The sequence below is a fragment of the Chamaea fasciata genome, unplaced genomic scaffold, assembly GCF_029207755.1.
Source record: "Chamaea fasciata isolate MVZ Bird 193981 ecotype frontalis unplaced genomic scaffold, bChaFas1.0.hap1 SCAF_10, whole genome shotgun sequence".
NCBI classification, from domain to species: Eukaryota; Metazoa; Chordata; class Aves; order Passeriformes; family Sylviidae; genus Chamaea; species Chamaea fasciata.
In genome coordinates this window covers 21,964,965-21,985,444 of record NW_027094095.1, presented here as the reverse complement: position 1 = coordinate 21,985,444, position 20,480 = coordinate 21,964,965, and the positions used below count along the sequence as shown (strand labels likewise).

At 41.1% G+C, this 20,480-nt stretch overlaps 1 protein-coding gene and 1 long non-coding RNA gene across 15 annotated transcripts in view; one reads left to right on the top strand and one right to left on the bottom strand.

The window, feature by feature from the left end:
• The window catches only part of PTPRF (protein tyrosine phosphatase receptor type F), a 381,489-nt gene that overhangs the window by 180,637 nt on the left and 180,372 nt on the right, over nucleotides 1-20,480 (bottom strand). For all 14 annotated transcript variants that reach the window (XM_066192652.1, XM_066192651.1, XM_066192663.1 and 11 more), the window contains 2 exons: nucleotides 14,242-14,387; nucleotides 11,409-11,550 (listed from right to left, as the gene is read on the bottom strand). In XM_066192652.1, the coding sequence (XP_066048749.1) occupies nucleotides 11,409-11,550; nucleotides 14,242-14,387 (288 nt within the window). The remainder of the gene's footprint in view (nucleotides 1-11,408; nucleotides 11,551-14,241; nucleotides 14,388-20,480) is intronic.
• On the top strand, nucleotides 11,964-13,166 carry LOC136294944 (uncharacterized). The gene is made up of 3 exons (XR_010722546.1): nucleotides 11,964-12,200; nucleotides 12,496-12,698; nucleotides 12,815-13,166. It is a non-coding gene; the product is annotated as an uncharacterized lncRNA (long non-coding RNA).

Genomic DNA, 20,480 nt, shown 5'->3' with positions numbered 1-20,480 from the left:
TATAATTTTTAGTGTCTAATTAGTAAAAACATGAATCCTCCATAACCCTTTTATTTTTTCCTCCCTTTTGGAAGTAGTACTGCAAAGGATAAAGATTTCATTCATGTTTGCTAAATTCAAGTCTGGATACTACTCATCTGATCAGCAATTTCTTCCTCAGAACCAGGAACACATGGCAGCAGAAGTTACAATGCTGGGATGTGCACTACATGGCAATCAGGTGGACTCTGATTGAGCCTACCACCTCCAGGCAAAACAACTGCTGTTTTTTCCACAGGGCCAGATTACTCCTGCAGGCAAAGCATCAGCTAAAGTTCTCTGCAATGCTACTTTTTGAAGAGACAAATTCACATCCAAATCAAAGCAACCAAGTAATTTATTTGCAAAGAACACACACAGAGTTTACCCCTGGCCTCAACCGTTCAACAACTTCAATGCTGAGTTTGTCGATGACATGCATAATCCAGACAGGTTTCACATCAGAGATATTCTTACAGAAAAACTGTCCAAATTAACCAGGAGGCAGAAGACAGCACCCCATCTTCTAACAAGGCAAAGTCCATGCAAGCAAAGGCTCTTCCTGCTGACCTCTTCACTCTTCCAGGTAAACCATTTTAATCTCTACCATATGTGAGCTTTCAGTGTATTAATACCTGCCAGGGGTTCAGCTGGACTCTTGTCTCCCTTCCAGACAGGCTCCAGGGAACAACAAGCTCTGCTTAGCCTGGCTTGTTTGTCACACATTCAGAGTGGAGCTCCATCTGGAAGGCACTTCCATGAATTGTAGCACTGCTGGCATGCACTACTCTCCCTCCTAGGACTCAAAGCGAAGGAGATGCAGGCTCTCTTTAGAAAGCTGATTCTGTTCCAGCTCCTGACCTTCTTTATACTGGATGTCTTGTCACCTTGGACTGTGCATTCCCCAATTCATTACCTTCCTCTGCAGCAGCTTTTGTTAATACCACCCTGTGCGCAGCTTATGCATTTTTCATCATTATATTTATCATTTCTGTTCTCTCTCCAAGGACTTTCTCCTCACTGGGCCCAATCATGGCATTGTCTAAATCAAAGAGATACAGAAAAATAAATTCCAGTATTGCCTTGCTTGTAAACAAAACACCATTTTGGAGCTGTAGTACCAAAAAACAGGGCTCGGTGTTTCTATGGTCTCCACCAGGTTAATGTTTCCAACACCTTCCCAGTAATCTCAAAGCTAAAGTATCATAATACCAGTTCCACTGCCTGTAGCACTTTGTGCAGCCAGTTTTACTCGAAGCATTCTGCATCCTGTGCTGACAGGCATTCTTACAGCAAGGAAATTTTCCCCAGTTCCCCCTTGGAACAGCAACACTACAGTGAACATTCACACACTACAGCTGGAAAAAGTTATAGCTCTGATTGCTATTTAGGCTTCCCCACTCAACTCCTAACATCCAAGAACGTGGAAAGGTTTCATCCAGGCTGGACCCTTGTGATAAAAGGATTGAAGGAACAGAGCACAGGATTAGTACGATAAATTAATACATTGCAGTGTTTTCCCATTGCAACATCCAACCTACCTCATCAAGGCACTAGATAATCTTGAAAAGACAGATCTTATTATACCTCACACCTGCTGGTTTCCTTAGGATAAAGGATTTGAAAGAGCTATTCTGGAGCTCTGGGCAGAGAAAATCTGAGCAGGTGGGAGTGCCAGAAAGAGTCACTTACTTTATTATCCAACTGAAATAATCACAAGAATAAACAGCTGTTAGAAAACTCTATGGGGAAGGTGGTATTTTACTACTACAACACTGGGCTTCTAAGACAGCATGTAGAATGCATTTATTTTAGGGTATCTTGCTTGATACCAAACATACTTCAGTCACCAGCAGCTCAAGTTACAAATTAACAATGAATGTTCACAATAATTACTTCTTGCATCCAAAATTAGGGCAAATTATTCCTTTTGCTCATTATCTGGGCACTGCATTTTAATAAGCATCACAACCATAGAGCCTTCCTGACATCAAACTGTATATAAACTACACAAGACCAACCAGAGATCATAAGGATAACCAGATGTGGGACCTGTGAATAAACATCATACACAGAAACCAGATGTTGGAATGATCAATATTAGAGGTTTTCAGTGCAAAGCCTGTTTCGTCTCAGACCAAGACCAAAAGGCAGCCCATCAGCAGCAGTTATATGATTTTCCTTTTTCTACAAGAAAGTTAAAATACCTGTTGAATGTTCTCTTCCACAGGTACAGTAAGAAACAAAAGTGCTCCCTACATGGACATGCTCTCTTCTGAATAGCTGTGCTTGCGCTTGTATTCCAGTTTCACATTTTTCTGGCTTACATTTTAAATTTTTGATTTCTCCAAGAATGACTTAATTACTGCTGTGACTTTATTTTTTTTAGTGAGAGGAAGAAGATAAGACACCAAACATAAGATGGTTGGATGGAACCTCCCCTGCACGCAGAGTTTTTGCTTCTGTAGCGGTAAGCACTGCATTCCCCACAGTCATGGTTATCACATTCTGCACTCTCCAAGCTCCATTTTTCGTTAAAGAACTTACTCTCCAGTTTTATCAAGGGAATATATTCTCCCGCTTTTGCACAAGAAGGAACAGAAGATCACCATCTTAAGTGACTGTGTAAGCCACGGCATGCCAGTAAATGACAACAGGTCACTAGGCTGTCAGCAGTCGCTTGGTTATGAGCAGATCCGAAAGATAATTTCACAAAAATACTTAAGGCCTCAGAAAGGCTTTCCAGACAGTTTGCTCTTGCCCTTCTGTTTTTTCCTTGGAAGAAAAGCAGATAATCCACGTGGCATTATCAAGCAGCATTTCCGACTAATTTCCAGTAGTTAAGCAATGAGTTACTACTTCTTTCAGAAAGCCATAACACAACCTAACAGACTTCAAAGACTCTACAAATACACACCAGCAACAAACTTTATTAGTCAGCAGGAGACAGCAGCAGGACTGACATAGCAGCTACAGAGAGCACATCTGTCAATAACAGGTTGCCACAGACATTCTCAGAACAAGGTATCTTGAAAGAGATCCAGCAATAAGAAAGATCTTTTGAAACATCCGATGATAAAGACCTATTATTTTAGTTTCTGATGGTCACCAGTAGATGTTAAATGTGACAAGAAATGCCTGTGCAGGTTATTCTGACAAAGTTTAGTTACCCAAGTTATCTAAAGGAATTAAGTTCTCATTTACCTGTTCCAAATGAGTTAAATAAATTTCCATTAAATGCCTTTTACAATAAGAAAATTATTAATTTATAATTATGGGGTTTCATGTGTTTTTTTCTCCTTCTCTGAAAGACTTCTAGAACCCTGCACACACAGTTAATTAATAAAATAATTTTCTTCTGGCAGCCAGTCCTCCAAAATAATTTTATCATCTGAGAGTCACCAGGTCCATCCTCAGACTAGTTATTACCAAATAAACATTTGGAGAGCCAAATCAAGGCTCACTGACACCTAATCAACTCCACTCTCTTGTTCGCTATTTTTTTATTAGTTGTGCAATAATGGTCTCTATCAACAAGTTCCTTGAACATCAGTTTTGAAATGATGAGATTCATTAACAGCCTTTGCACAAAAGGTGCGTCTTAAATTGACAGTGCTGTGGAGATGCTGTAAATAAAGGTGACAGTCAAAAAAATCAAGTCAGAAGAGCCAAATCGCCTTAGAGTGACAGGAATGATATGAATAAAGATAAAAACATAATTAGAACTTTTGGAGAGGAGAGGGAGAGGGAGAGTGGGCACATCAGAGAAACGCAGAGAAGTTATGCTAGCCAGTGACCAACTGAATCAAAAAAGCAGCTATGATCCTAGAGTCCATTCAAAGCTCTATCTCCGAAATTCACCAGCGCTTTTGAAAAGGCCTTTCCAAAACTGCTTGTGTGCACATCTCTAGTAGAGTATGTTCATAAAAGTCCCTGAAATCAAACAGGAACAGGTGCAGAATAGGAGGTAGCACTGAGGCCAGGAGAATCAAAAAGAAGACTAGCCCCCATGAAACTCATGCAGGAATTTTACAGCAAGGCAAGGCTTAGTTGGGTACTTTCTGGTTAACTGGGACCTAAACACTCATTTTCCCAACAAAATAATCTGCTTCGAGATTCACAATATTTTAATTACACCTATGTTATTTTTGCCTTTTCTTCCTCCAAAATATCCAGTACAAGAACTTCACAGGACACACATCTCCTCCTTGGCAGCCTTCACTTTTGCTGCTCCATTCTCCTGCCGTTTTCGGGCTACACTCTTTTTAGCCTATGGCATGTTTCCCCCCTGGTTTTACTGCCTACTGACACCATCAAAATCCCAGTGCTGTCAAAGCTTTCCAGACATGGTTGTGGCCATGGGGGGTCGGGGCACATGGGAATGCCAGCCTTTCTGCAGGGACATGAAAGGCAGCACTGGTGGTTGCTGCCTCCCAGCTGGGACTGATGATCTGTTCCAACAGAGAGTCAAAACAGATTAGTTTAAACCACAGACCATTTAATCTAACCTGTCTGATTTCAAACTGGAACAGAGAGGCTGAAGCAGTCATCTGGCCATCCCTGGCCTCAGCTGGGATATGGCAACCCACAGGGACACCTCTCCAGCAAGACAGAAACCTGCCTGCATGAGCACAGCCCTGCCGGAGAGTTAAACTGATCTGCTTGTGCCTCATTTACCTATTGGAATAGGCTGAACGTTTTGACAGCAGAGCGGCACTAGAACAGCCTGACACACTTTTCATGACAATCTCTCAGGAAGCTCCAAGGTAACACAGAGTGAGAAGCAACCTGTCTCAACTCCCTGAGCCCAAGAAAAAAGAGAAAATAATGCCCAAGATTCCATTATTCATTTTCATAACAGACAGAAGATAGCAGTGGGTTGCTACAAGGCTCTGTATAAACATCCACATTTCTGAATATCTTCATGAGGGACTTCAGAAATGGAGCAAATAAAAAGGAGATAACCACTCCTGGCAACAGAATTTTTTAGCTGAACCCAGTACCAAAGTCAGAACTTATAAACTGTAAAATAAAACAGGAATAAATCAATTATGTTAGACAAGAAGCTCTGAGAAGTCTTTTACAGGACATAACTGCACAATTACAACTTCAAGCTACTTGGCAATATAAACCCTGTGTTACAGCTTTTGCAGAATTCTGTAGAATATACTCCTATTCTTGTTTGTTTGACACTTCAAGTTCACTTGTTTTTATCTGGAAAGTCCTTCCCAAATCCCAGGTGCTGCTTTTGGGCACTGAAACCTGCTGCTAAGAATGTGACAACACCCCATACCATTAGAGATGTCATCTCATAGGACCTCATTTGAGAGGTAATATGCAGAAACAGCCATTTGCTGCAAAAGAAAAACGTTCTCAAGATTAAGAGGTCAGTACCTATTCAGACACAAGGTTTTATGGGAGTGCACAGCTCCAAAGGGTTCAGCTTGGCATTAACAATGTGATATTTCATATAAAACTTTTCAAAGGTTGTATTTCTTGCTTCATAAACTTGTGGAATGAACCTGGATGTTAACCTTAGTGCATGGCAGTCTTCTGAGGGAACCTGCTATCACAGATACATTACATGGTTATGTGCCATTAGTTAATCATTTAAACAGAGATAAGAAATGGAAATTATGGCATTTGGGTCTGATACGTTCTAAAGATCTGCTGACTCTCCTGTTTGAAGGAGAGACCAACAACAGTTAAAACTTTTCTTCACCATTCTTTGTCTTTCACTCACAGCTAAGAAAGTCTATCTTGTTAAATATTATAAAAATAAACTCTAAGAGCGGGATTCACGCTGTTACTGAATCTAATCTTTGACAGCAAATAAATATAATATGCATAGAACCAGGAGTTTCACAGCTGGATTAAAATGATAGGTGCCCTATAGATGCCAAAATTTAAGTAGTTGAAACAGTTTTTCAGATACCATGGCAGTCTAAGTTTTGGCAGCACGGCACATAATGGTGATACAAGTAAAACAGCCTCTGTAAATTTTCTTGGTCTAACTGAAACTGATCACAAATTCTCCTCAATCTTCTGTATGCAGTGGATCCAAGAGACCACCTCTAGCCCCTTGGAGGATCCTTTTAGCCACACTGGTCCGTACCTGGGAAATAACTGGAGTTGTTAGCACGATGACAGGACTCCTGAATTGACCCAACCAACACTAGGCAACCTGCTGTTAAGCAGCACAATGCTTCCATGTGAACACTATTTACGCCTTAACAGCACAAGTCCACGTGAGCTCAGATTTAGGTTCTTTTAGGTTACAACCTGAACTTTGCAATGAGGCCACCATGAGCAGCTGGCTTAGTGTTTCTCTTTTCAACAAGCACAGGACATGCCAAGACCCAATGAAAAGCAGAACGACTCAGATTTCTTCACTTCTCTGTGCATCACTGCACGGTAGGACATTTCCCTAAGCAGGGAAGCACGTGGAGTCTCACTTCGCTGGAGCTCTTGGCAAAGTAATAGTTACAGAGGTCCATGAGCTGCCTGCCTCCCACAGGAAGGATGTGCTACTGGGATTGCCTCTGTAGAGAGCTAAAAACAGAAGCAGGACTTCTGCAGTAGGATCACAGCAGTCCTTCTTCCCAGGGAGAGACCAAAAGACGCTGGAACAGATAGTTAACATGAAACACGTAGAAGAAGAAAGACCTGTCCTTCCTTGACCAGAGCCATGAAGAGAATAGCACCAATCCCAGGTGCAGCAGAGCAGAGGGAGCTTTAATTCATTTACACAATCAGAATGGGAACATGCAAATAGATTCAATTTCCATTCTGTAATTGATTCAATTTTACAACAAATTGTAAGAAATTCTTCATAGCAAAAAGATGCAAAAGCATTGAAACCAAAGTACAGTGATCCGACGGATCCTTTCGTAACTAACCAAACATAAACAAGCATTAAACATGGCTAACTTCTGTTTGCTATTCCAATGACAAAAATCACTTTTAGATGGATGTTTACAAAAAGGGCATATCGGTTCAAGCCTTCTGAGATCTAGCTCTCTGCAGAAATCATTTGTAATAGTCAAATGTTTACCATTTACAGCATTTCAAACAGGGTAACCCCAGGAACTGGAATGCAGCTGGCAGATGGTGAAAGAAATTAAGCTCATGACATGGTTCAGTAAACAGCAAATTATGATATGCTAGAAGTGCTTGCCACCCCAGGACAACTGCTGCACTCAGGAACTTTCTAGGTGTGCTAGTTTTGGCTGGGATAGACTTACCTTTCTTCATAGTAGCTTGTACTGGGCTGTGTTTTGGATTTGTGCTGAGTACAGTGTTGATACCACAAGGACGTTTCAGTTCACAGTAAAACACACCAGGGCTGCAGTGAAATGTTCCTAAGCTTCCTCGACTTCTGTGAGCACAAAGCCAGCCAGCAAAACTTAACTTGCCAGGTTACCCTGAAACTGAAACCCACTGTGCAAGCAACTCTTCCTTGGCTGTCTGTCCTCTTCACCAGGAGCTGCTCTCCTGTGGAGCCTGGCAGCACTCTCCAGGCAAATAACTACATGCCACATGATTAGGAGTCTGGGATAGAGGCATAGGGGATTTACATAGAACTAGAATGGAAACTGGAGATGGTATTTTCATTTAACCTACTTAAAAACAAAAGGAAATGAAACTGAATATATTTAATGTCACTTGGATAAGACTGTATGTTCTGGTTTACAAGGGAGTGAAAAAAAACCTGCTTGTACAGCATTAAAGGACCAATTGCAATTAACTGTTTTTCCAGTTCTGGAAACCAAAACTGAATGCCCCAGTTGGAAAGCCCCAGGAGAAGGGACAGATAAAATACTTTGTACTTGAGTTACCTTTCTCTCCCAAAGAATCAATATACTTTCCCCCTGCCCCTTGAAGACCTTGTTTTCCACTGCTTTTCCTTATCTTCCTGTTGGGCGGAAGCTGCTGGAAAACAGACTGAAGGCATCCTTTGGTGAACAGGCTACCAGTGACAAACAGAGTTACCATCACCTTTCCCAACACAGCTGCAATGCAGAGCATACAAGGAGTCTCACAGAAGGACATCACAGACTTCTGCATTCCTGCCACCAGCTTGTGGCTACGTTCTTGCACACTGGCATCCTTCCTACTTATATTTCCTATCACCTCCCTATTTAAAATTGTTCTGTAATTCTCAACATTACCACTGAATAATATATTTATTAATTTGTCAGTGCCACTAACTGTCCCCGAGGCTTTTCTTGAGAATGCGTGTCAGCTTATTGATTCTAGCCTTCCCCCTCCCAGCACTGCTTTCCTCCTCTGCCAAGCAGGAACATACTTCTGTGCTGCTTCAGGTCATAATTGGAAAAAAGATAGAAATGTTCAATATGACTCATACATAATTCAGCTTATCAGCTACCCAGGAGAAATGAGAAGAGAAGGTACACGCATGTCTATTTCTTCTACTATCAACAGGAGAAATAATTTCCAGTTACACAAAGTATACGTAGTTTGGTCACAACAGGATCTGCAGTTAAAAGGGAAAAATGAGAGACATGGAAGCAAAGAATAAAAGGGCAGTAGGGAACCAAACTGTTAAAAGCGATTCACTTATGCGAGAATTCCTGATTCCCCTGGAAGACTGGACTCGTGCTTCTCTCTTAATATTCAGAATTAAATAAGTTGGCAATTAGAAAGGATAACCTGCTTCTGATCTGTAAAACACCGCAGAAATATAAATAAAATAAAGCTCCAGCTTAGTTGGCCACAAAGACATCTAATAGCAGCCTGCTAAATCCTAACTGTGACTTCTGGATTTAATGTTAAGGCCTATGTTCTACAGGCAAATTGTGAAGGAGCATTAAAACTTATTGTTATAAAGGACTTTTAATGTAAAAATCAATACATGCTGTGTATTTAGCAGCATGTAACCACGAGGACGTCTATGATAAGCTTTGTCATGCACCAGGGACTACTGCATTAGTCAAATTCTTGAAAGGAAGTGCAGAATGTCTGTATCATTCAAACTGCCATCTGAGACCAATTACAAAAATTATTTTAACCCCAAAAGCAGAGGGAAAAATCCAATCCTAGTTGACAGTCTTGAGAGTATCAACGGTTCCACATGAAATGTGTAATTTTCAAATACCTCTACAAAACTAATGTTAGAAAAGTGATGGCGTAACAGAGAACGTGGGCACTTATCACTGTTTTTTGGAAGCCATTGAGAGTAAACAACCACAACCAGGGCAGTAGCTACTTTGCCAAAGTGTAAACAAAAGAATATTAATAGTAATTAAAAAAATCATATTCAAAAAATGCAGAAACATCATAATCTCTATCAGACAATGCAGAAGATTAGATAAAATGACTGAAAAATTACAGAACAGTCCATAGAACAGTCTCAGAAAAGGGAAATGCAAAACATTTTCTCTTAAATAGAAATACATCATAACAGAATCCATCTTTGTCAGTTAAGCCAACGTAAAAGGCACATGTAGCTCTTCATCCTTGCAGTCAAGCTCACAGCTCTATATGCATGAGCACATACAGATTGTTAGGCAGCAAATGTTTCTTAATTTTGCCCATTACAAGAGTGCCCAGCAAGGGGTCGATACTCTACAGTTTGAGTGGAAAACACAGCCTCCCCAGCCTGCAGATCGTTTTTGACCTTATGGGATCATGTTCAACTATCATTACTCCCAATTAAACAAATTTTCCAAACAGAAAAGCAGGCTTGGTGCTTGACTGCTACTGACTTTTGCTTCTGCAGCTCTTAAATTGTGTGCCTGCATGTCTTTTCCTGTCTGTGGTGTTTCCTAACATTCCCTATTTATGTGGTGGTCTGCAAGTTTTACCTCATCAGGAAATCAGCAGGAGCACCATGGAGCTAAGAAATACTGTTGTGCTCCTTGATGCAAGGCATGTCTCTGTGGGCCTTTGAACACTTAACACAGAGCAAATAAATTATTAGCGTGTGTCTGCATGTGCATGCATATCCAGGATACTTAAAGGCAACTACAACCAAAGGAAACAGGAATGTGCATGGAAGAGTGGTATTCAGGCATCCAGTATCACAAAAATCCAGTTGCAGGAAGCATTTAAATGCAGACCTGCACATAAACTGCTGAAAGAGCTCCGCTGAGCTTTATGCACTTGCATACGCTGCTGCAAAGTCAAGAAGTAACAAAAAAGAATGTGATTTTTGTCCCCCAATAATTTTCAGGTCTATACCACTTGTTATCCTATTCTTAATAATACTATTACTGGAGAGCAAGCCGATCTTTAAGATGCCCCACCTCCAGAAACAAGATACACAATCACATCAGGTACTGAATGATTTCTATGATTCCCATCACCACGGTGCCTGAGCACATTACAGTTGTTTAATGTATTCTTTGTCACAGAGCAGAAAGGAAAATATGATTACTTCTATGCTATAAATGAGGATGGGAGAACAAGGAACAATAGGCAACTTGTCATGTGTGGCTGGCACACTCACCACTGGGATAACCACTCTCCTCTGATTCAAAATCCTACAACAGTAAACACTTTCCAGTCTAGTTTTTTCATTACTTAGAAGTTTCTGCATCAATCTATAAATAACAAGAAATTTGGCTAAGCCTTTTCCTGCTTGTAAGGGGTAAAAATCCATTCAGCCAAATGCCCCAGATTTGTAATACCTCAGTACATTTACAAAATCCTATATATAAACAAATGATAGAACACATTGATGTGCTGGAAAATCCCCATCTTTCCTTAAAAGCAGAAAATAATTCTGACAATTTAAAATTAAAAAACTCAAGTGTTCACAGGCCTGTTTATATCTAATGAACTGTTTTTCCACAAACATTTGGCAGAAACAACATAGCAAATGAAATAAAACCTGCTTGTATAGCAGACAAGGAGGAAAATCTATTCTTTAACAGGAGAGACAGAATTAAAAGTTGTGAGTTCAGTGAAAAATAAACACAACTAAAATTCACATCAAATTAAAAACCTGAAGAGTAACCTGAAAAATCTATGTGCTGGTTTAATCCAGAAGGTGCAGCAACATAGATTAAGTTTCTGATTGTCAGATACAATAGTTGGAAACCCCGAAGATGGGTATCACATGAAAACAAACAGATGAGAAAAGCATACAAATGTCTCTGTAGATAGCCCTCCAAGTCAGAAATGACACCGCTCAATCAGGCAACAAAAACACTCTAAAGACAATTCAGAATCTGCAATCCTTCCATGATTGTCTCAAAAATATGATGTTCTATTACAGGAGAAATTATAGCAACTACTGCAGAGAAAACACAGCTTTACCAAATCAAGCTAGAATATCACCATGCCATTTAAATGCAGCACATCAACACGTAGCTGCCAAAGCCACATTTCCTGCCACTTAAGGCTTGCAAAAACTTCCCCCTTACCTTCTAACACTGTTAACTTGGCACTCGTGTTTATCTCCCCCACACTGTTGGTGGCTGTGCACTCATAGATCGCTTCATCTCGATGGACACGCAGGGGCTGTATCCGCAGAACTGATCCTGATCCATCATCAAACTCAATAACCTTTGAAAATGAAAAGGAAGCACTTCATTACTGGTATCTTCCGCAACAAACGCTCAAAGTCAAAACAATCCAGGGGTTGAAGAACAAAAGCTAAAACAAAACAAGCCCTGTAAGCTCTAAAATACCAAGCAGTAAGTTAAGTGTTCCAAATCCAGTAGCACAAAAATTTCAGTGTCGAGAACATACTTGTCCTCTGAGGAGGCCAGAACACATGAAGATCCAGTGAGGTTCTTTATGGATCAATTAAGGTTGACAAATTATCAGCCTGGTAATAAAGATGTGAATCTGATGATTTAAAACATCTGAGCCATATTTGCACTAATGATTTTACTAATCATTGATAACAATTTAGTGCCAACTTTCACCTTGATGGAAGAGGAGAATGATATACTCCTGTGGGATTGCCAGGGAAACGGTAACAAAACTTGAATAAAACCTGGAGCACCTACAGCGCATGCTAACTCCAGCAGAGTGAGGGGTTTTAATGTCCCTCAGCACTGGGTACTTTGCAACTCTGGTATAATCAACAATGATGTAATTACACTTCCTTTCCCAGCATAATAAATTAAGTCTTTAATAAATCATTGGCTTTCCATCCATCCTGCTAAGCTGCAAAATGCATTCCTCTGACTTATATGTGGAAGAAAAAGGTATTTATTAGTTTGTAGCTGGATCACTATTTTGTAACAGCAAGGCTGTGAAGGCACAGCCTCAAGCCACTATTAATGCCAAACTCACCCTTCTCCTACTACAGAACACAGGAAAAAATTGGAAATATTACCTGATTTACAGATAGTTACAGCATGAGGGACAGGGAGATGCCACCCACTCCTGTCCCTTGGGAACTGAAGGGGAGATGAAAAGACTTAAAGGATTTTTCATTCCAGACACAGATGTCAACCTAGGACTGCTACCCCAATGCTAAACTTTCACCCTATTTTCAAGGGCCTGTTTAGGAGCACTTCCCACAGCATGAAGATCATAAGAGAGAGAGCAGGAAGAGGGAAAACAATGCACCACAAGACTCTGCAGTGATGGGAGAAATAGGAAGAAATCCAAAGGTAACCAAGACCACTAAAAAATCTGCTATTCCTCATGCTGGAAGGAACAGCCCTTCTCTTTCAAGAAGAAAACCCTAATACAGTCAGGTAAAGAAAGAGAAATACGAATATTGCGATAATACACTTTAAAGAATTAATTTTTTAAAAATACTAATTTTTAAATTAAACATGAAACTGTGACAATATACTAAATCTTTACACAGGACAGAGCTACTGCAACATTTTAAAACAAGACAAAGTCAGCTACAGAGATTAATTCACTTCAGTGATAAGGACTAAAAAGCTAAGAGGTGAAACAGCAGAAAAGCTCCTTTGGCCTCACTATCCTTTGAACAAACACTGTGTCATAGGAAGAGACCTACAACTCCTAAAGGCCAGACAGACACTGAGACCAAAATGTTGTTAATTTGCTAATGATGGATAACTCTTCTGTGTCACAGCTTAGCATGTGTACATCAAATTTGGGTTTTTTCTCCATTTAAACTTACTTCTGAATTTTCCCTAATTAAGACTAATAATGAAGTAAAATTAATAGTTACTTACGAAAAAAAATTATTCACTATCTCCTGACACAAGCTATGCATCCAAACTGATGTGAACAAAGGTATAAAATTGCTCATATAAATGCATATAATAAGGCGTAGCCTTCTGGTCAGCTGCAACAAGCATCAAATTCACTATAAAGGTTGTATCTACTTAGAAATTAGAATGTTTAAATAGCTAGTATACAACAAAACCTTTACCAGGGAAAAATAACAATGTAAAACAAGATTAAAATTGATTACTTTAATCAAGGTTTTCTGCTCACATACGAAATCATGATTAAAATTGGTGACTTGAATCAATCCATTCTGGGCAGCAAAGTCATCTTGTGCTCCAGTCGGGAAAGCAAAAACATCAAAGACAGGGGATTAGAGGAAAGGCAGCTAAATCGTAGAAGGGTCACATTTGCAAGGGCAGTTTTAGAGAAGGAAGCCCAACACCAAAACAGGAAAGCAGAGAAAAAGGTGGAGAAAGTCAGTGAAAATATATTTGTTATGTAAAATATAAACCAAATTGGACCCTTATTCAAAGATGTTTCTGATACCTGCTCTTCGCCCCTCCTTTCTCTCTTTAGCTCACTGGGATGTCAATTAACTCTTCACCATTTCCCTTCCAAGTACCTTTGTGGGAGGGATGGCAGTAGCCATCACTTAGAAAGATTTCCAATAGTGTTTTGGCATCTCACTTTTGAATTCCACTGGGGATTGTAAGTCAGAGAGGTGCCTTATAAATCCTGACAATGAAAACACAAAAATACTGCTAGATCCAGCTCTTATCAGCCATCCAATACTCTGCAAGTCTCAGTCTCCCATCTGAAGGAGGATGTCCTGTTGGTGTGTTTCCAGCATCATGCTCAAAGGACACCACCTGCTCTACAGATTGCACCGCTGCAGGGAAGGAAACTTGCTTTACACTAAAGCTTTACACTCAGTATTGTAATGATGAAGAGATACCCAGGTTGCAGTGATGATTATTGTGCAATTAAGACCTGTGAGGATTAGATTGATTACTAAATTTTTGGGTTGTGGGGGTTTTTTTTGTTTTGGTTTTTTGTTGGTTTTTTTTTTTTTTTTCTTTTGGTAATTACCTCAAACCGCTGAGAACTGACTTTCTTCCCCTTCTTCATCCACGTGATACGAGGTTTGGGCTCTCCTGTAGCCTGACACACAAAAGAGGCCACTCCTCCAGAAATCCCAATCTGATCTTCAGGAGCCTTCATAAACGTTGGCTTGCCTGGAAAAACAACCAAATCACTCCCATGAGGACATAATATCAGATAAGCATGGAATGTGTCATGTTAATCTAAATTATAAGATAACTCGTGCTCTTACTGCAAACCCAGGTTGAATGGCCTCAGCCACACAAATTCAGTGCAGACTGCAACATGACAAGGACAGTTTCTGCTTGAGTACCTTTTTCTTCTAAAATGAATAAAGTCCATCTGGCTTGCCTATAAATGAGGGCAATAGAAGGCTCTCCCCTGCCCCCCCCCAGGGATTCATTCAGGTATATGACGATTTGGAACCATTTTTACGGTTTATTCTTTAATAAATGAATTTTTGCAGATCTATTCCATGGCCATAGCACTGGAAATTACAGAACACCTGACACACCAAACCTGTGAAATGCACCACACCTTGACGTTAGTTTTACTGAAAGCTGTTAACACATCCATAAAAATTAACAGATACAGTTTTAAGTATACAAATAACAATTTTTAGTTTCATTTTAAATGTGGACTGACATAAAAATCCTACAGTTTAAGTATCTGGAAACCTGCAGAGGCTAGCCTATGCTTGTTAAGGAACTAATCACTCGAAGTGCAAGTCAGCAAAGAAACCAAAGTGGCATTCAGACATGAAAGATTCAGAAAATGAAAAAAAAAAACCAACCCCATATAACATTTAAATAATCAATTAAAAATCTCATGAAAGTACAGCTGTGTCTTCAAGATTTGCATAACAGATTCAGATGGATAAAACTATGCATCAAGGCTGAATAGTTGTATTTTTCTTCTGTACTTGCTATATGTGAAAATTTTGCACTATGTGATCTGAGGATCATCTTGAAACACTGCTTTGTCCTCGTGAGAAGTATTTGATGATCCCATATTCCTATAAAGTCCTAAAACGTTTAACTCCACAGGGAGCGTTAACAGAGTCCACTCATGATGCCATTCCACACACCGGTCACACTATGGCTGTGTTTCAAATACAATTCTGATCAACCACCTCAAAGATGAACCTGACCTTTAAACAGGTCAGAGACAGTTGCTGGTACGTAGAAAGGAGCCTGAGTAAAAGAAGAAATCTGTTCAACCCCAAGATAACAAGCCAATGACCCCGGCAGAACTGCTGGTGGTTTCACACCTTCACATTCTAGACATATCTATGAGTGTGTCCTTGAGGGAGAGGAACAAGACATCTGTCAGCCCAGATGCTTTGAACTCTAGACAAACTGAGGGCTGAATTTCTCTGATTTAGGAAGGATACAAATTCAGCGACCCCATAAGAAGACAGCCTTTAAATGCTTTTTTCTAACGTATGAGAGATTTAAATTCTGTGGGCGCAGTTGCAGTTCCAGCTGAGCCAGGCAGGCAGTGGCAACTACTGAAGAGGGCAGGGGCAATGCTCTGCTCCTCATCCCCTCGCTGCCTCCAGACACTGGCACCTGAACCCCTACAAGGAGCTCCAGGGACATCAAAACCTCTGTGAAATCAGATTTGGTCCCCTAATCTGGCAGAAAGATGCTTTTTTCTTCTTTTCCAAGCAGGGCGTGGAAAGCAGTGACTATGGGCAGGATCAGGCAGAGCTCAGGAGACAGTGCCCCTCTCTCAGCAACTGTAATGCACAATTTCACCCCTAAACTGCAGTCCTTGAAGACTTGGCTGAAACTGTGGCACATCCTCAGCCTTAGTTCCACCTTCTGCTTTAGCCCACACTAACTGCTTATGCTGAATCCTGGTCCTGGCAGCGCAGCATGGTGTGACCACACACACGCACAGTCACTCAACCAAGTGAAATACTTCAATCCTCCCTGCTTTTGACAAAGCCCAGAGGCCAGTGCACGTGTCCCAGGCCAGGGAGACTGCCAAAGGCCGAGGATGACGCTTGCTTTTCTCACATGGCACCACTACCCATGAGGGGCATGCTGCAAGATGGCCTTTGTGAAGAGAGGTCAGGGCTGCCTCTGTGCTGGACACAGCAGTCCTACCATGGCCCCACAGCATGGCACAGCCAGGCTTGTCATGGCAGAGCCTCTGTGCTAACAGGTTAAGAAAGGGCCGAACACCTCACAGGTGTGAGGAATGAGGTAAAAAGTGAGAGAAGCAGCCCTGTGAGCACCCAGGCAGAGGGGCATGAGGAGCTCCAGGTGCCTGAGCAGGTATTGCCCTGCAGCCCATGGAGACACCACAGTGAAGCAGCTATTTCCTGGCAGCCCGCAGCCAGGTCTGCGGCTGGCTGAGGTCACCCACTGGTTTCAGAGTGAGGGGACAAGGCCAGACCAGTCATCACCACCTGGAGACCCAACCAGCAGCTGAGGCCACACATGGTGGTCAGCCACTGTGGAGGCAGCAGGACAGCAGAACCCTTCAAAACCTGCAACATCCGATGCTCAACAGGGGCTGCCCTCGTGTGCTGGGGAGCCACCAAGCACCCACGTGGGGACGTGCCAGCCCCAACCCCAGCCAATCTGGAGGTCACGGCTGAGACACCACAATGCAGACCTGGACCTCTGCTACTGCTGCTCGCTCAGCCTGATTTCCGAAAGGCCCTGGCGGACGGCAGATCCACCAAGGGCAGCACTGCCTGCGCAGAAGTGGGTACACATGCCCTGTCCTCAACAAGCTTCTGTGGAGGAGTATCACAGACCTGGCCTCACCACAGGAATTACTCACCAAAGTGTACTGAATTTTGCCGTCCTTGGTGAAGAGAGCCCCAGGACTGTGCTCAAAACCCAGGAAATGTCTTTTAAGACATGATGGCTGCTGTCTAAAGGCTTTGGCACATTGTCCTGACATGAACAGCAAGCAATTATTAAGTCTGCTTGCTTAACTGATGCTGATTCCACATATTTACTCATCTATAATCATGTCTATTTCTACTTCGTTTGTATTTACATATATCTCTGTTTATTCACCTCTCATCTATTCCAGAGAAATGTTAATTTACCATTCAGGCTGCTAGTGATGGCATTGTGATTGACTGTTTTGCTATGCAGTATGCTGAGCTGATGTCTTGTATTGCACTTCAGCAGCTGATTTGGTTTTCTGATTTTCTGTTATTTACTCTGCGATCTTAGTAAAATAGTGTAATTTTTTTTTTCAAATGGCAAATACAGCAGAATCCAGAAACTTTTGTCCTTGAAGAATACAATGCAATTAGATCTCTGACTTATATACTTATTCCTCAGCACATACACTGAGGACTGACTTTACTTTTGTATGCTTAAAAAAAGTCAATACCATTAAGTCCAGAACAAAAGGAAACTGAACGTTCACCTGCAGTAAAACCCAAAAAACCCCGCTGCCTTGATTTTACATTGTTGCAATGAGTCTTTTCCCCCTGCACATTTAATTGAGCGACACTGATTTCTGGAAACCATCTAAATCCTCTGAGACTGGTCACAGAAGTACACCTGTATATAAACCAAATTTCCAGTTTTAGAAAGGGTATTTCTACAAAGACATTTCAAACATTTCTTTGCCCTGAAGTTTTAAAATGGAAGGAAAGTACTAATTAAGCAAACCTATAATCCTGAGTCCTGTCCCCAGGACAATAGAGTTGAGCATGAGCATACATATTTTTATACTGCTTGGTAGCTGTTACAACAAATCCCAAAACTTATCTCAGTGAGAGCTAACACAAGTGCAACAGAGCATCCACTAAACTCTTGGTGTCTGTGAAAAATGCATGTTAAGTGGTCTAGACAACCTCCACATCTCCCCTCCAGCCAACATCTCTGCAACTCTACCACCCAGAGGAAGCTGCCATGAGACTATCACTAGTTATCTCCAAGGGGCAACACTGGGGATAGGGCCAGATCATGGTACAAGCTGTCTTTTTTAGCCCATTTTGAGCATTTGCACCCTTAGGGTACCCCTAGAAACACAGTCAGAAAAAAATAAGGATGTACTGAAAATACAGAAGTAACCTATATGTTGTTTTTTTCCTCCCCTTAAATTCAAAATCACCATAGAGTGTCCACAGAAGATTATGCATGTAGGAAGCTTTAATTTAACTGTTTGTTGCTCAAACACGCTACATATAAATACAAGTAAGTGAAGGGTTTTTTGCAGTGAAAACCTGTCCTTTCCCTGATAACCTATGGACCAAAGCTGAAAAACTACTGTTGAAAGCTTAAGGGGTGGGGGGAAAGGAAAAAGAGCTACTGTATTTCAAAGACAAATCTCTGAAATACCAGCCTGAGAGAACCTCCTGAGTAAGTCTTGGATGACAGCAGGGAGAGGTGCCGGATGGCTGCGTGCCCATCACACCCACCTTCACTTACTCCATCACACAGAGTAACAACTCCAGACTGGCATAGTTCCCCTAAGTCCAAACTACTCCAGACTTTCTCTCCCTAGCCTCTCTGCTCAGTGACAGATCCCTGGACCACATTCAGGCTGAGCCCTCTGAACTAATTCTTGCTCCTCACTTCAAAACCAAGATCGTATTACTCCAGGAGAAGAAGTCACTGCTCTCATTTCTATTCACTCATAAGCTTCAGGCAGGAGAATGGGAAAACTTTCACCTTCTTGGCTGAAATTTTCCCTGTTTGGTCTTTGCTCAAAACCAAATCATTCTGGAAAGCTTACGGGAACAACACAGTTCTGAGGAGGAAGACTGTAAAAAATAGAGTATTTGTTTCTCTTGTAAGAAACTGGCTTCATTTTATTTGGCTTGGGGCAGAAAAATAACAACTCGCTCAGACATGCTCTCCATTGAGAAATTAAAATAAAACCAAAAAGCAACATTTCAGAAGAAAAGGACTTTCACATTTGGTAGTGTTAAAAAGCCACTTTGCAAGCAAGCACAGATTTGTGGATAATCCCATAAAGTGAATCCCAAGGAGAGCCTCATGGCACACACGAGATGCTTGCAGAGATTTAGGCACACACTGCTCTACTGAACTATTCTGAAAAAATAGCACAAAACTCATGCAGTGTCCTGAGCTGGGTGTGTGACATGTCCAAAACAAAAACTCCTCTGAATTATATTTTTAAAGGTCAGCAAGAACATGCAAAAAAAGCCAGAGACAGTCAGCTATGCTCTAACCAATATGGCTGTTGTCAGCCGTTCCCGGCAAAGCAAAGTGTGGTGGATTTGGGAGGGGAACCTGAAGCCCTCAAAGACAGAACCTCAGGTTTCCTGGAGAGCCACTGACCACTATCCTGCAGGGCACCTCAGAGCCAGGCACAGCCATGAAGATGCCTCTCTCGCCTGTATGTTATATGTAAAATCACTGTTGCTCCCTGCTATTCTGGAAAATTTGTTGTCAAACAATTCTTATAAATCATCAAACCATCTCAGCACTGTTTTAAAATCTGCCCTACCAAACATCTGTAGCAGAACAGGAAAATTTCAGTTCCCTTTTCCAGGTTTTCCTTTCTTTACCAGTGTCACTTCATCACATGCGCTGTTTTTAGACTCTGCATCTTCTTAGTGAACCCAAAGGACTTTCTCAGGGAGAAAAGTATCTCTTGTCAGATTTCCTTCAAGGCTGAGAACAGAGGTGTAGCCTCCCTCTAACTTGGCAAGGTGTCTTTTGTAAGAACCATGGTCTTTGAGGAGTAACATACGATCTGCATTACCTGACTTGAATTTGAGCCAGATCCTTGTAAAATAATGCTGGGTCCTGCATATTTAGCACAGATGCTTGCATTTTGATAAGCTTTAAGCACACAATTGTCACATAAAATATCTTTTCTTGTAATTCTGTAAGAGCCAAAATTTTTAAGTGGCTGAAACCTAATATTTGCCGATATAAATATACGTAATATAACAAATGTTAACTTGTTTCATTTCAAAGACTTGTTTTATCTCTTTATTTTTAAGACCATTTTCTTAAAATAAACGGGAAAATTAAATGGAAGCCTGATGCATTATCAGTATTTACTACCCACATCAAATATTCCTCATCCAAAAATTTTAATTCAAGGACTGGCAACATAATGTGTCTTCTGTTCTTGCAGATGCCATTTTTCCAAAGGGTCACACAAAGGTTTGAGGAAAAATGCATTACTGAACATGTCTGCAATTAAGTGCTCTATGAACACCCACCTGCTGTGAGAGATTTTAAAGGAAAAAATCTCTGTCCTCATGG